Source organism: Entelurus aequoreus, linkage group LG22 (assembly GCF_033978785.1).
Source record: "Entelurus aequoreus isolate RoL-2023_Sb linkage group LG22, RoL_Eaeq_v1.1, whole genome shotgun sequence".
Lineage (NCBI taxonomy): Eukaryota > Metazoa > Chordata > Actinopteri > Syngnathiformes > Syngnathidae > Entelurus > Entelurus aequoreus.
Window position 1 is genome coordinate 2,924,692 of NC_084752.1, and position 16,944 is coordinate 2,941,635.

The 16,944-nt window shown below is 37.9% G+C and overlaps 1 protein-coding gene across 1 annotated transcript in view; it reads right to left on the minus strand.

The window, feature by feature from the left end:
• LOC133639869 (centlein-like) overlaps positions 1 to 16,944 on the minus strand; it is a 124,031-nt gene that overhangs the window by 91,668 nt on the left and 15,419 nt on the right. The window contains exons 4-5 of the mRNA XM_062033533.1: positions 10,890 to 11,063; positions 2,741 to 2,838 (exon numbers count right to left, since the gene is read on the minus strand). Coding sequence (XP_061889517.1) covers positions 2,741 to 2,838; positions 10,890 to 11,063 — 272 coding nt within the window. The remainder of the gene's footprint in view (positions 1 to 2,740; positions 2,839 to 10,889; positions 11,064 to 16,944) is intronic.

A 16,944-nucleotide genomic window follows, 5' to 3' on the forward strand; every position in this document is an offset into this window, starting at 1 on the left:
GCAGTCCGAACAAGTTTTTTTCCCCCTCAGGTTTTTGTGGCTTTATTTGTGACACACATGCTTTGTGACTAAAGAGGAGTGTGTGTTGCTTTTTCTTTGGCTTTTTGATCCACATTCTACGTCATTACTTGTGTTTGTTGTTTTTATTATCAATGTTGTTAACCTCTTTTTACGCTTTGGGAACATATTTCTCTCTCGTGTACTTTCTATTGGAACAGATTGTGCTCAGCCATAAAGGTTGCACTTTATATGCTTCTGACAGGGCCCAGGTTCCCTATTTGTGAGATAGTTTGCAGCGTTACACTAGTGCAGCGTAATGCGCGGCGTGCCACACTGTGTGCACCATCTAACTCATTAAGACTCGCGGTCCACAGGCAAAGAGCGATGCTGCGTGGGTTTTTCGTGTCACGGGTCAAAACGGTGCCTCCTGCGGCACACAATCGATCAATAACCATGCTTTGATCAGCAAGTTGGAATCGGCTACCCACATAAACAACAGCGGTACGACATGACACACACACACACACACACACACACACACACACACACACACACACACACACACACACACACACACACACACACACACACACACACACACACACACACACACCCACACACAATAGACACCCACACGGCCACACACGCTAATTCCTTCAACTCTTTGTGTTTTCCTTTGCTCATGCATAATTACCGGTATGTGGATGCTGAGGAACAACAGTTCACACTAATAATTATAAATACTGTATATCTATATTGAACTAAACTAAATCCAGTGACGGTGTCATTCCTGAACATATATTAAACTGATCTAAGAACCTGTGCATCAATTGGGATGCATGAGCTGTGCTTTATATACATACATATATATATACTGTATATATATATATATACATATATATACATATATATATATACACTATCGTTCAAAAGTTTGGGGTCACCCAAACAATTTAGTGGAATAGCCTTCATTTCTAAGAACAAGAATAGACTGTCGAGTTTCAGATGAAAGTTGTCTTTTTCTGGCCATTTTGAGCGTTTAATTGACCCCACAAATGTGATGCTCCAGAAAGTCAATCTGCTCAAAGGAAGGTCAGTTTTGTAGCTTCTGTAACGAGCTAAAGTGTTTTCAGATGTGTGAACATGATTGCACAAGGGTTTTCTAATCATCAATTAGCCTTCTGAGCCAATGAGCAAACACATTGTACCATTAGAACACTGGAGTGATAGTTGCTGGAAATGGGCCTCTATACACCTATGTAGATATTGCACCAAAAAGCAGACATTTGCAGCTAGAATAGTCATTTACCACATTAGCAATGTATAGAGTGTATTTCTTTAAAGTTAAGACTGATTGAAAAGTACAGTGCTTTTCCTTCAAAAATAAAGACATTTCAATGTGACCCCAAACTTTTGAACGGTAGTGTATATATGTGTGTGTGTGTATGTATGTATGTATATATATATATATATATATATATATATATATATATATATATATATATATATATATATATATATATATATATATATATATATATATATATATATATATATATATTTATATTAGGGCTGCAACTAACGATTAATTTGATAATCGATTAATCTGTCGATTATTACTTCGATTAATCGATTAATAATCGGATAAAAGAGACAAACTACATTTCTGTCCTTTCCAGCATTTTATTGAAAAAACCCAGCATACTTGCACCATACTTATTTTGATTATTGTTTCTCAGCTGTTTGTACATGTTGCATTTGACATGTAAAAGTTTATTTTAAAAAAAAAATAAAAAATTAAAAAAAGCCTCTGCGCATGCGCATAGCATAGATCCAACGAATCGATGACTAAATTAATCGGCAACTATTTTTATAATCGATTTTAATCGATTAGTTGTTGCAGCCCTAATATATATATATATATACATATATACATATATGTGTATATACAGACATATATAAATATATATACATATATATATATATATATACATATATATATATATATACATATATATATATATATATATATATATATATATATATATATATATATATATATATATATATATATATATATATATATATATATATATATATATATATATATATATGTATATATATATATATATATATATATATATATATATGTATATATGTCTGTATATACACACAGTTTTAGTGTACAGATCCCACATCTGCACTGCCAGTGGTGGAAAGACTATTTTAAACGATAACAGAAAATAACTGAAATAAAATAAAGGTAATAATAATGAAATTATAATAAATACATACAACATTGAAAAAAAATTACAAATATAACACCAGCTAAATATTGCACTACCTGTAGGGCAACAAAAGGAAGAATTCATTTGAGGTTTGGCGCTAAATATTTGAACTTGACACACCCTGTAGCTAATTGGAGCGTCTATGAGAGTGGTGGACACAATTTGAGGATGATTGTAAAATGGTGTGTTATTTAAAGGTCCTTTAACGTTAGCATATTTGGGGAGTGCTATGATACGCTGATATGAACTGATTTGTTAGCCTTCGCACAGGATTGCAGGATTTGTAGGAGTGCTGCAGCCTGCGAGCTGCCACACGGTGGAATCAAACACTGCGGGTTGGAGCAGAGGAAAGCAGGATGGAGAGAGACAAAGAGAGAGCCAGGGATGCTGGAGGGAGGAGAGAAAGAAGAAGAGCGAGAGAAAGAGAGAGAGAGATAGAAGAAGTGACTAACTTGTCCTGCAGCTGGTGGAGCTTGTCCTCCTTCTCCTGCAGTTGGCCTCGCAGGGCTTTGTTAGCCGCCACCTGCCTCGTGACCTCCGCACTTGTACTCTGGTGGGGGAGAGAGGGAGGTGGCCATCAGTGTGTGTGTGTTAATGTGTTTGGGTGCGACACAAGGGAGGGTGTGCGACACGGCTGATGACAGGTCAGACGCAGCATGCCTCCTCATTATAGTTACAGCGGGAGGGGGGGAAGGTGCTAAAAGAGGTTAAGAGGAAAGTGGATGAGATAAAGGGCATCGCTTGGAAATAATGATTTAGAGACCTATACCGCTCTTTTAAACTCCCCTCAGATACACACTCTTCACGTTATTATAGGAGGCCATCTTTGTTTATCATTACACACTGCAAAAAGTTAAGTCTAAGTAAGATGAAACATCTCAAATAAGGGTGATATTTGCTTATTTTCTGTCTGATAAGATCATTCTTCTCACTAAGCAGATTTGATGTTAGAGTGTTTTACTTGTTTGAAGTGTTTTGCTCCTAAATGATGTCAGTAAGATATTACAGCTGAGATTTGATGAGCTATATTGAGTAAAACATGCTTGAAACTAGAATATCAACTGTTGTGTCATCAACACTCACAAGTAGAAAACTACTTTTTTAAAGTCATCATTTCTTATTTCAAGCATGGAAAACATTTTTTTTAACATGTGACATTTCAAACAATTTTGAACAGAAATAGTTCATGCACATTCAGATAAATTCTTCAAAATTACAATGAAAAAAAATGTGGCCGGGGGCCGGGCTGTATATATGCACACTAATTGACTGAAAGAGCACGCACTTGGCATGATGATGTCATGTTATCCATGGAAAAATGCCTTTTTAGACCATATGATTTGCCTGAGCGGCTAGGAGACCCCGAGAGTAACAAGCGCTTGCCTTGTTGCCTTTCCATTAAGAACAATAAACTAGTTTTTAGTATAAGTTTGCTGGTTTCAAGAAATGTAATGCCGAGCGCATATCATTATGTCAAGAAAATGGCACTAGCATTTACTTCATTTAAGAATATTTTTCAACATATTGAGCAAAAAGGTCTCTTTTTTTTCTACCAATAAAAGTGCACTTGTTATTAGTGAGAATATACTTATTTTAAGGTATTTTTGGGTTCATTGAGGTTAGCTAATTTGACTTGTTTTGGAAAGTCTTGACAAGCCAAATTTTCTTGTTATATTGGCAGATAATTTTGCTTAGTTCAAATAAAATACCCCTCATTTTTGTATTTTTTTTCTTGTTTTTGAACACTGACTTTTTGCAGTACAGTATATAACACTTACACCAAAATAATCACCTTTTTTAAAAAAGTTATTTAAAAAACACCCAAATTAGCAGGCGTGGGCCCTATAGATTTTTCTTTTTTTTTTCTTCATTTATTTATTTATTTGAGGCAATGACAAAAACGTACAAGTTGACAAAACATAATAATATAAATTAATATAGTGCATTATTGTCCAGTTTTGCCTGAAAGGGAGTGGGAAGAAGATAACTTATTTAATCCCACCCCCAGATCAGATTTTTGCGTACAAATTGATGGATAACTTGCTTTGAAATCATAAGTCAAGGTGACAAGCAGATATTTAAGTACCTATTTTTATTCTTTAAAAAAAAATTTAACACAAAATATAATAATAGAATGTAAGGGTGTAACGGTACGTGTATTTGTATTTAACCGTTTCGGTACGGGGGTTCCGGTTTGGTTCGGAGGTGTACCGAACGAGTTTCCACACGGACATATTAAGTAGCGTAACGCACGTTGTGTAAACAATGCACACCGAGGCACAACACACGGCATGCTAGCAGCTAACGGGCTAGGATAGACTGACCATACGTCCTCTTTTCACCGGACATGTCCTCTTTTGCGGAGCTGTTAGGGCGGAGTTTCTTAAATGCCTCAAATGTCCGGCATTTGGAGTTAGGGTTGCGTGTATTTTCAATGTACGTTCAGGGTTAAGAAGGGGTTAAAAACAAAACAAATTGTGCGCGCAGCAGCATTGGTGAGGGAGGGGCAGAGACAGAGAGAGTTATGATAAACGCGCATGCGTCGCCAGGCTCTGCTTTTTATCCATAGATTTATCACATTTAATTTGTTATTATCTATAGCAGGGGTGTCAAAAGTGTGCCCCGGAGGCCATTTGCGGCCCACAGCTAATGTTTTAAAGGCCCACGGCACATTCTAAAAATACTATTCAAAGAAACAAAAACATAACAAAAGTGAAATAAAAAAAGCTTAAAGGTTAAATGTAATTTAGAAAAAGTTGCAATGTTGACTACCGTATTTCCTTGAATTGCCGCCGGGTCAAACTCCTTTTGCAAAATAATTAGCGCATGCCTAGAATTACCGCCGGGTCAAACTCGTTTCGCAATATAATCAGCGTATGACTAGAATTACCGCCGGGTAAGTCACGTACCTACTACGTTTTATATAATTGCAATTCTTATTATTAATATTGTGTTAGTTTGTAGTGGTGGAGAGCTGACTTTTTGTTGTTGGAGTTGCGTCTTTCAAAGCGCTTTATTTTGAAAAAATGTTTTATTAACATAGCTGCGTGTGTCAAATATGAGTCATTTTGATGCAGTTGTACGAGTAACATTTCAGAAACAAATCATGAGCTAAGAAAACCTGCTAACAGGCGGTAATAATGTTATTTTAATTGCCTTTTCACACCCAAACAAAAAGAACTCCCGGGATGATTCATTGTGCTTTAAATTTTATTGCGGCATTAAGCGATGTCATGATGGTATCCTTACATCACACTCAAATTTATAAGCGCATGCCTAAATTTACCGCATGCCTTTGGTAAGCGCCGGAGTGAGAAGAGGTTTTAAATTAATTACCGCCCGGGCGCTAATTCAAGGAAATACGGTAATATAACAAAGCTGTTTTTTTTTCTTTGAAACTGTCATTGCTCAAAACATAATATTAAAGGCCTACTGAAATGATTTTTTCTTATTCAAACGGGAATAGCAGATCCATTCTATGTGTCATACTTGATCATTACGCGATATTGCCATATTTTTGCTGAAAGGATTTAATAGAGAAAATCGACGATAAAGTTCTCAACTTTTGCTCGCTGATAAAAAAAAGCCTTGCCTGTAGCGGAAGTAGCGTGACGTCACAGGAGCTAGTATTCCTCACAATTCCCCGTTGTTTACAATGGAGCGAGAGAGATTCGGACCGAGAAAGTGATGATTACCCCATTAATTTGAGCGAGGATGAAAGATTCGTAGATGAGGAACGTTACAGTGAATGACTTGAGAGGCAGCGATGGACGTATCTTTTTTCGCTCTGACCGTAACTTAGGTACAAGCTGGCTCATTGGATTCCACACTCTCTCCTTTTTCTATTGTGGATCACAGATTTGTATTTTAAACCACCTGGGATACTATATCCTCTTGAAAATGAGAGTCGAGAACGCGAAATGGACATTCAGTGCCTTTTATCTCCACGACAATACATCGGCGAAATGCTTTAGCTACGAGCTAACGTGATAGCATCGTGCTTTAACTGCATATAGAAACAAAAAAAATAAACCCCTGACTGGAAGGATAGATAGAAAATCAACAATACTATTAAACCGTGGACATGTAAATACACGGTTAATGCTTTCCAGGCTGGCGAAGGTTAACAATGCTGTGCTAACGACGCCATTGAAGCTAACTTAGCAACTGGACCGCACAGAGCTATGCTAAAAACATTAGCTCTCCACCTACGCCAGCCAGCCCTCATTTGCTCATCAACACCCGTGCTCACCTGCGTTCCAGCGATCGGCAGAAGGACGAAGGACTTCACCCGATGCGTTTGGCGGCCCGGAGACGTAGGAAGTCAAGGTGAGGTCGCCGGCTAGCGCGGCTAGCGCGGCTAGCGCTCCAACAAAGTCCTCCTGGTTGTGTTGCTGTAGTCCGCTGCTAATACACCGATCCCACCTACAACTGTCTTCTTTGCCGCCTTCATTGTTCATTAAACAAATTGCAAAAGATGTCCAGAATACTGTGGAATTATGAAATGAAAACAGAGCTTTTTGTATAGGATTCTACGGGGTACCATAACTTCCGTTATACTGACTTCGTCACGCGCAGACGTCATCATACCGCGACGTTTCAGCCGGATATTTCCCGGGAAATTTTAAATGTCACTTTATAAGTTAACCCGGCCGTATTGGCATGTGTTGCAATGTTAAGATTTCATCATTGATGTATAAACTATCAGACTGCGTGGTCGCTAGTAGTGGCTTTCAGTAGGCCTTTAAATCAAAATCAATGTTATTATGAATTATTGACCTATCCAAGGTTCCCATTACTTCACATAAAATATTCCACTAAGAAAAATATTTTTGGCGGAAGAGTTTGCAAATTTGGTAAATAAATAACCCCAAAATGTATATTTTGTTGTTTTCTTACTGTACCGAAAATGAACCGAACCGTGACCTCTAAACCGAGGTACGTACCGAACCGAAATTTTTGTGTACTGTTACACCCCTAGTGAATAGTCATGAAAATAAAGAAAACACATTGAATGAGGAGAAGGTGTGTCCAAACTTTTGGCCTGTACTGCAAATAATAGTCTTCTGATTAACACCATGTTTCATATAATTTCACAAGGTTGTAAACTGTTAGTAGGTTAGATATATTAATTGAATACCATTAAAATCAAGATAAGATTAATAATTAAGTGTTGATATTTGAGTGGGCCGTGGTGTAATGGTAAAATTGGGCCTTGAGCTCAAAAAGGTGAAGAACTTATTTATTTACATTTTTAAACAGTGGGATATTTTGGCAGATCCCTCAATTCTCGGCCCGGTACCGGTCCACGGACCGATTGGTACCGGGCCGCACAAGAAATAAAAAAAAAATAAAATAAAATAAAATAAAAAAATAAAATAATTTTTTTTTTTTTTAAATGAAATCAACATAAAAAACACAATATATACATTATATATCAATATAGATCAATAAAGTCTGCAGGGATACAGTCCGTAAGCACACATGATTGTATTTAATTATGTAAAAAAAAAAAAAAAAATTGTATTTTTTTTTTTTTTTTTAAATACACCCCCCCCCCCACCGGTCTGTGGGACAAATTTTCAAGCGTTGACCGGTCCGCAGCTACAAAAAGGTTGGGGACCACTGTTTTAAAGGACCTACAGTTTGTGTCTCTTATGGGAGCATCATCAGCTTTTGATAACAACACCCACACAGCATCTCATCTTTTTTTTTTGCTGTCACCTCACATGACTTCCTGTGCAAAGTGCAACGACAGCAGCAATCTGCTCCGTGACACTGACGAGCCGGCGAGGGCGAGGGCATGGCTCGCACCTCTCGCTTTCCAGCGCTCTGTGATGTGGAGCACGTCTCTGCCGTTATTACGCGCCGCTCGTCATTCTGACGGGAGCTCCCTAATAAGATCAAATGGTAAGAAATGCTAATTTGTGTTGAAATCACATGCAATTTCAGGTGATAAGCGTAAATTGAAAAGTAAATTGAAAGGCTGGGGAATCATGTTTTTAAACGCTACCAGATTTAAAAAGTAAAGCCTTGAAGTTTTTGGGATTCAGTCAAATAATCAAGGATTAAGGAGTTTTACAACTTTTTGATGTGATACTACTAAACATCTGTGCTTTTAATATGTTGACACTGAAATTACCAATGCGATAGAGCAGTGTTTTTCAACCTCATTTGAGCCAAGGCACATTTTTTTAATTGAAAAAATACCAAGGCACACCACTAGCAGAAAACATAAAAAAAATTAACCCTCAGCAGCCGAAAAAGTCGTTCTCGCAATTGTTGGATATAAATTCAAAGCATAACCAAGCATGCATCACTATAGCTCTTGTCTCAAAGTAGGTGTACTGTCACCACCTGTCACATCACACCTTGACTTATTTGGACTTTTTTGCTGTTTTCCTGTGTGTAGTGTTTACGATTTTGTTGTTGATTGTCATGTCATGTACGGGATGTACTTTGTGGACGCCGTCTGCTGCACCACACGCTGCAAGTCTTTGCTGTCGTCCAGGATTCTGTTTTTGTCTACTTTGCAGCCATTTCAGTTTTAGTTTCACCTCAATGTCTTTTCTTAGCGGCACTCGCCTTTTGTTTATTTTCGGTTTAAGCATTAGATACCTTTTTACCTGCACGCTGCCTCCCGCTGTCGTCTGCATATTGTGATCACGACAAACCATGTTCCCGACATCCACAAAGCAATTAGCTACCTGCTGCCACCTACTGATATGGAAGAGTATTACCGTATTTTTCAGACTATAAGTCGCAGTTTTTTTCATAGTTTGGCCAGGGGTGCGACTTATACTCAGGAGCGACTTATGTGTGAAATTATTAACACATTAGCGTAAAATATCCAATAATATTATTGATGTCATTGACGTAAGAGACTAGACGTATAAGATTTCATGGGATTTAGCCATTAGGAGTGACAGATTGTTTGGTAAACGTATAGCATGTTCTATATGTTATAGTTATTTGAATGACTCTTACCATAATATGTTACGTTAACATAGCAGTTGGTTATTTATGCCTCATATAACGTACACTTATTCAGCCTGTTGTTCACTATTCTTTAGACATTTTAAATTGCCTTTCAAATGTCTATTCTTGGTGTTGGGATTTATCAAATAAATTTCCCCAAAAAATGCGACTTATACTCCAGTGCAACTTATATATGTTTTTTTTAGAGATGTCCGATAATATCGGCCTGCCAATATTATCGGCCGATATATGCGTTAACATGTAATATCGGAAAAATTATCGGTATCGTTTTTTTTATTATCGGTATCGTTTTTTTTGGTTTTTTTAAATTAAATCAACATAAAAAACACAAGATACACTTACAATTAGTGCACCAACCCAAAAAAAACTCCCTCCCCCATTTACACTCATTCACACAAAAGGATTGTTTCTTTCTGTTATTAATATTCTGGTTCCTACATTATATATCAATATATATCAATACAGTCTGCAAGGGATACAGTCCGTAAGCACACATGATTGTGCGTGCTGCTGCTCCACTAATAGTACTAACCTTAACACTTCATTTTACTCATTTTCATTCATTACTAGTTTCTATGTAACTGTTTTTATATTGTTGTACTTTCTTTTTTATTCAAGAAAATGTTTTTAATTTAGTTATCTTATTTTACTATTTTTTTAAAAAAGTATCTTATCTTCACCATACCTGGTTGTCCAAATTAGGCATAATAATGTGTTAATTCCACGACTGCATATATCGGTTGATATCGGTATCGGTTGATATCGGTAATTAAAGAGTTGGACAATATCGGAATATCGGATATCGGCAAGAAGCCATTATCGGACATCCCTAGTTTTTTTCCTTCTTTATTATGCATTTTCGGCCGGTGCGACTTATACTGCGGAGCGACTTATACTCCGAAAAATACGGTACACGGTTACTCTGCCGAGCTCTAGACAGCACAGACACTCAACAACGGCACATTATTTGCGGATTATAATTACTGGTTCGCAAAAAATATTTTGAACCCAATTAGGTGAAATGACATCATCTCCCACGGCACACCAGACAATATCTCACGGTGCACTAGTGTGCCTCGGCACAGTGGTTGAAAAACACTGCAATAGTTTTTATGGAGCTAACAAAGCATTTGACACAACTAATCTCAATATTTTAATCCAAAAATTAGAACGATATGGCATCAGAGGGTTGGTCTCAAACTGGATTAGAAGTTACTTAATCAACAGTAAACAATACGTGAAGCTAGGCCAGGGGTCGGCAACCCAAAACGTTGAAAGAGCCATATTGGACCAAAAATACAAAAAACTAATATGTCTGGAGCCGCAAACAATGAAAAGCCGCATATAAGTTTTGTAATGCAACACATGACGTAAGTGTCTATATTAGCTTACTATCAAAATGACTATGTGTCGCAGGCTGAAGCAAAACTTTGTTGACAGAAATGTAATATTTTTTCTACACATTTTTACAACATTAGAAACTATTAGTAAATCAGAGGCTACACAGGAGGTGAGATAACTCCTGGATATGACTGTCTTTTAATGGCCAAAGGTATAGATGTGTGTGTCCAAGTTAACGAAGTGTCCTATGAGCGCACTCACCTTGACTTTGGCTTGCAGTTGTTTGACCTCCGCCTCCAGGGCCCGGCAGGAACACCCCACGTTTGCTGGCGATTGCGTGGTGTGTTGTGGGAATGTGCTCTGCCGCCATTGCTCCAGCTCCATCTCCAGGACCTTCTTCTGCTGCTCCACACCCGCCAGCTCCGAGCTCAGCTTCTACACAGTCAGAGAGACAATGTTATAGGATAGTTGGCTTAAGAGCGACTATACGCTACACATGCTTACATTCAAGCATATTTTTGGTAAGGTCAGCCAACTGTAATTGTGTACTGTAACCACAGTTACATTTCTGAAAAGTACCCGATTTTTCGGACTATAAGTCCCAGTTTTTTTCATAGTTTGGCCGGGGGTGCGACTTATACTACAGTATCTGAAATGTGTCATGTCAAAACTAAATTATATACAAAGAGAATAAAAGTAAAGGATATTAAATGAGCTGAACTATACCACAAATGAGGCTTAATGATGCAATATGCCTGAATAGCATGTTAGCATTGATTTGCTTGCAGTCATGCAATGACCAAATATGCCTGATTAGCACTCCAACAAGTCAATAACATCAACAAAGCTCACCTTTGTGCATTCACGCACAGCATACAACTTTTGATGGACAAAGAAGGAGTGGAATATTTTACATGTAAACAAACCGTTGCGTCACAGTCCACACTATGGTGAGTTCAAGAACCGCCGAAATTAGTAGGACAAAACGACGCGCACTGCTCAAGCGTCGGCTGCGCGCAGCAAATATATGCCGCGCACCAAATCAAATCCCATCTGAATTCTAAACAAAATAGACATATTTATTCTATGTCATTTTGCAATGCAACTTTGAGTGACAGTGACAACAAGCGGCCCTGACGGTGTTCGTCAACACCGTTCAATTGAACACCGTTCAATTATTGCAGGGGTGGGCAATTAATTTTTACCGGGGGCCGCATGAGCAACCCGAGCACTGCTGGAGGGCCACATCGACAATATTTCAATTCAATTTTGCTCAATATTATTTTTGATATATACCGTAAGATAAATAATAATAATAATAATAATTAATAATAATAGTAATACTTCAACATAGTGTGTGTAACAGCATTCCATGACTAATATAAATAAATTAACATTAATAATAAATTACAGTAAAATAAGCACACGTATGACTGAGGAGTCATAGTGTAACTTTGTGTGGTGTTTGAGTTGTCCGACTTTTTGTGTGGCCATAAACGCACCAGTGGTTTAGTGTTGGTGACAGATGACAAGTTGCTTTTGGCCTGGTTTGTACGGCAGAAAATGACTAGTTTTTCCAGATAGAATTGTGAAAACTCATGTTTTTGGTGTGGGTATGGCCGAATATAAACAGTTTTGCTCAATAAAGTGATCGATATAATTCCTGTCCTCGAAGCATCTCGATAGACGTTACAATAATTGAACGGTGTTCAAATTGAACGGTGTTGACGAACACCGTTAGGGCCGCTTGTTGTCACTGTCACTCAAAGTTGCATTGCAAAATTACATAGAATAAATATGTTTATTTTGTTTAGAATTCAGATGGGATTTGATTTGGTGCGCGGCATATACTTGCTGCGCGCAGCGGACGCTTGAGCAGTGCGCAATTGCGCAGGCACGCACCTTAGAGGGAACGTTGCTTGGCAGTCCATGTCTTGTTGAAAACACGCCATTCCTCATCAACTTTTCTCTTTTTAGCGTCTCGGGTGTAAACCGTGCATCACTTGTCGCTGCATGTGCACCTTCACTCGCAGGTTACACACGCCCATAAATAATACTTTTCAAAATAAAAGCAGCACAGTTGTATTGCGCGCACGACATGGATGTTTTTTCAACTTTATTTTGTAATTTGTGATTGCAGCTGTTCACATTCACTCACAATCACGCACACGCATACGTCCACACGGAAGTAATACAAATAACGATTTTCAAAACAAAAGCAGCACCGTTGTATTGCACACTCGACATAGATACTTTTTAAAATTTATTTTGTCATTTATAATTGGCCTCACGCGGGCCGGACAGGGACGCTCAAAGGGCCGGATGTGGCCCGCGGGCCGCAGAATGCCCAGGTCTGAATTATTGTAACGTATATCGAGATGCTTCGAGGACAGGAATTATATCGATCACTTTATTGAGCAAAACTGTTTATATTCGGACATAACCACACCAAAAACATGAGTTTTCACACTTCTATCTGGAAAAACTAGTCATTTTCTGCCGTACAAACCAGGCCAAAAGCAACTTGTCATCTGTCACCAACACGCATAGCACTAAACCACTGGTGCGTTTATGGCCACACAAAAAGTCGGACAACTCAAACACCACACAAAGTTACACTATGACTCCTCAGTCATACGTGTGCTTATTTTACTGTCATTTATTATTAATGTTAATTTATTTATATTAGTCATGGAATGCTGTTACACACACTATGTTGAAGTATTACTATTATTATTAATTATTATTATTATTATTATTTATCTTACAGTATATATCAAAAATAATATTGAGCAAAATTTTATTGAAATATTGTCGATGTGGCCCTCCAGCAGTGCTCGGGTTGCTCATGCGGCCCCCGGTAAAAATTAATTGCCCACCCCTGCTGTATATGGTTCAGTCCCAACAGTATTTAGTCACTAATATTTACATCTTGTGTTCACAGGTGTCACATTGATCAGTGTTATTATCTACACTTTATTTACAGTATTTCTACATTACTTCAGTTCACTTCACACATTAGCTTTCTCGGAGAGCCCAGCCCTAACATGAGCTTTCCTTGAAAATTTCTGAGCAGCATGCATTTTCCTTTTGGTCTCTGCTTTTGTAGCAAATATTTTTTAGCTGACCTCATTATTAACAACCCTGTCTGCAACTGAAGTGGGTGGATCTTTCCTCTCCATGTAAACAAAGGATGAAGTCCGTAAGGTTTGCTCACTTTCGGTTGACATCCAAAAGTAGCAGCTAGTGAAAAGTTTGTTTTCCTTGCTTCAAGTTGTTTCATATGTTTTTGGCGTTTCGCATGTACTTCCAAAGCCTTGAAACCTCGTGATCCATAGTCAATATTATCATGACACCACGTGCACAAAACCTTTCCAGGACCATCGATTTTCCCAATAAAATCACCGAACAAAGTCGTAACTTCCTTCTTCCCAACAGTAGCAGTGATTTCCCTTTCCATCCAGTCCCATCCAAACTTATTTTTGACATGTTTATCAATTTATTTTACTCGTAAAGTGTCCTTTCTCTCGAGAACCGACATCGTTTACATATGGAAAATGGCCGTATGATCATTCCCAGATTCCGAACTAACAAAGGTCTTAACTCATTCTCCTTCTATGCCACATCAATGTGGAATGCACTCCCAACAGGTATAAAAGAAAGGGCATCTCTATCCTCCTTCAAAACCGCAATAAAAGTTCACCTCCAGGCAGCTACAACCCTAAACTAACACCCTCCCCGGATTGCTAATAATCAAATGTAAACAATCAAATGCAGATACTTTTTCTTATGCCTTCTGATCTCTCTCTCTCTCTCTCTCTCTCTCTCTCTCTCTCTCTCTCTATGTCCACTACTTGATGTCCATATCCCCCCCCACCCCCCCAACACCCCTGATTGTAAATAATTCAATGTGATTATCTTGTGTGATGACTGTATTATGATGATAGTATATATGATAGTATATATCTGTATCATGAATCCATTTAAGTGGACCCCGACTTAAACAAGTTGAAAAACTTATTGGGGTGTTACCATTTAGTGGTCAATTGTACGGAATATGTACTTCACTGTGCAACCTACTAATAAAAGTCTCAATCAATCAATCAATTCATAACAGATGTCCTGATTGGTCACAAGGAACATAACGACCAATCAACTACGGCGTAATATAAACTACGTCTCGAATCTTGATTTAGGGTCGGAAAAAAAAAACGGAAAAACGGGAGATAATTTTTTTTTTCCCCGAGATTAAAAAAGACGGAATTCCGACTTTAGACGGAAAAATCACATGCCTGTTATTTAGAAAAGTATCGAAAAGTACCGAAAAGTATCAAAATAATATTGGTATCAGGACAACACAAGTCACTAAAATATCATGCAAAAGTGCAGTTGAAATACTTAGTATAGTTGAAGACTTACGGTCATTATAAAACATGACTGCCCATCATAATGGCAGCTACACTTTACATCTTAAAGATCTAAAAAGAATATTTGGGAATGTCCGGTGGGCCAGTTTGAAAAGCTTAACGGGCCTTAATTTGCCCAGGTCTGTTTTTGATGATAGTAAAAATGACATCACTGTGGACACTTTTAACCAAATACATTCTGGTAACATCTGAAAAGCAGGGATGCGTAATGGCACTAATAGGAGACATGATACATGACGATACACACTTGAAACCGCAGATTCCCACAGGTGAGCTCCCTGCGCTGCTTATTGATATCTGCTTGCCGGCTGACACCTTTTAATAGAATCCCTCTTGTTTTAGGTTTCCTGTGTTCTATTGAAGAAAGGCGTCCCCCTGAGGCAGGCGGGGTGAGGGTGATGGAGAGAGGCGAGGATGCGGTGGCAGTGGCAGGCGAATTAAGAGTGGCATTGATGACACTTCCTGTAAGACAGGCTTTGATTTCGCAGGCCATTTTCAGCCCTGCTGAGACATGACACTGACATGGACTGATGATATACAGGCGGGTCCATTAGGGCTGCGAGACAGGACTAACGTGGCTCAGAGTGACAGTCAACCATGTGCAGGATATAAATAAGGCGGCAGGAATAGCCACATGTCCAAGAGCAAGCTGTGCACCTGCAGGAAATATGCACTGCAAGCCAGATCCAAACTTTTTTGGATCAGTTAGTTATGTCTAGCGCTGCCCTTAAACCTGCTGTAATCCCACTGCTTTACATGAAAGAGGAGGGTAAGACACTCTGTGCTTAAAAAGAGAACGCCAGTAAGCGCTGTCACACAAAAAAAAAAACCCTCCAAAAGCGAATAGATGGGCTGCAGCAACGCAAAGTAATCCTATTCAACATGCATGACAAGAAATACATATCTGAAAGATAATTATGCCACTTTATAAAACTACATTGAAATATTCAAACATGTACTGGTAGTGACTCGTACAACCACACTGCAAAAAGTGCAATCTAAGTAAGATGAAATATCTCAAATAAGGGTGATATTTGCTTATTTTCTGTCTGATAAGATCATTCTTCTCACTAAGCAGATTTGATGTTAGAGTGTTTTACTTGTTTGAAGTGTTTTGCTCCTAAATGATGTCAGTAAGATATTACAGCTTGTTGCTGAGATTTGATGAGCTATATTGAGTAAAACATGCTTGAAACTAGAATATCAACTGTTGTGTCATCAACACTTTTTTAGAGTAATAATTTCGTACTTCAAGCATGAAAAAAAATCATGATGCCGAGCGCATATCATTATGTCAAGATAATGGCACTAGCATTTACTTCATTTAAGAATATTTTTCAACATATTGAGCAAAAAGGTCTGTTTTTTACCAAGAAAAGTGCACTTGTTATTAGTGAGAATATACTTATTTTAAGGTATTTTTGGGTTCATTGAGGTTAGCTAATTTTATTTTCTGTCTGATAAGATAATTCTTCTCACTAAGCAGATTTTATGTTAGAGTGTTTTACTTGTTTTAAGTGTTTTGGTCCTAAATTATCTCAGTAAGATATTACAGCTTGTTGCTGAGATTTGATGAGCTATATTGAGTAAAACATGCTTGAAACTAGAATATCAACTGTTGTGTCATCAACACTCACAAGTAGAAAACTACTTTTTTAAAGTAATCATTTCTTACTTCAAGCATGAAAAAAAAAATCATGACTTTGACACAATTGTGTCTCATAATTAAAACAGATGACAGCCAAATGGACTTTGCTGGTTTATTTTCAATGAAACAATAGAAAATACGTACTCATATAGTAGTACAGTTGGCACAGTACAGTAAACTGACAGTTAATATTTAAAAATGTGACATTTCTAACAATTTTGAACAGAAATAGTTCATGCAC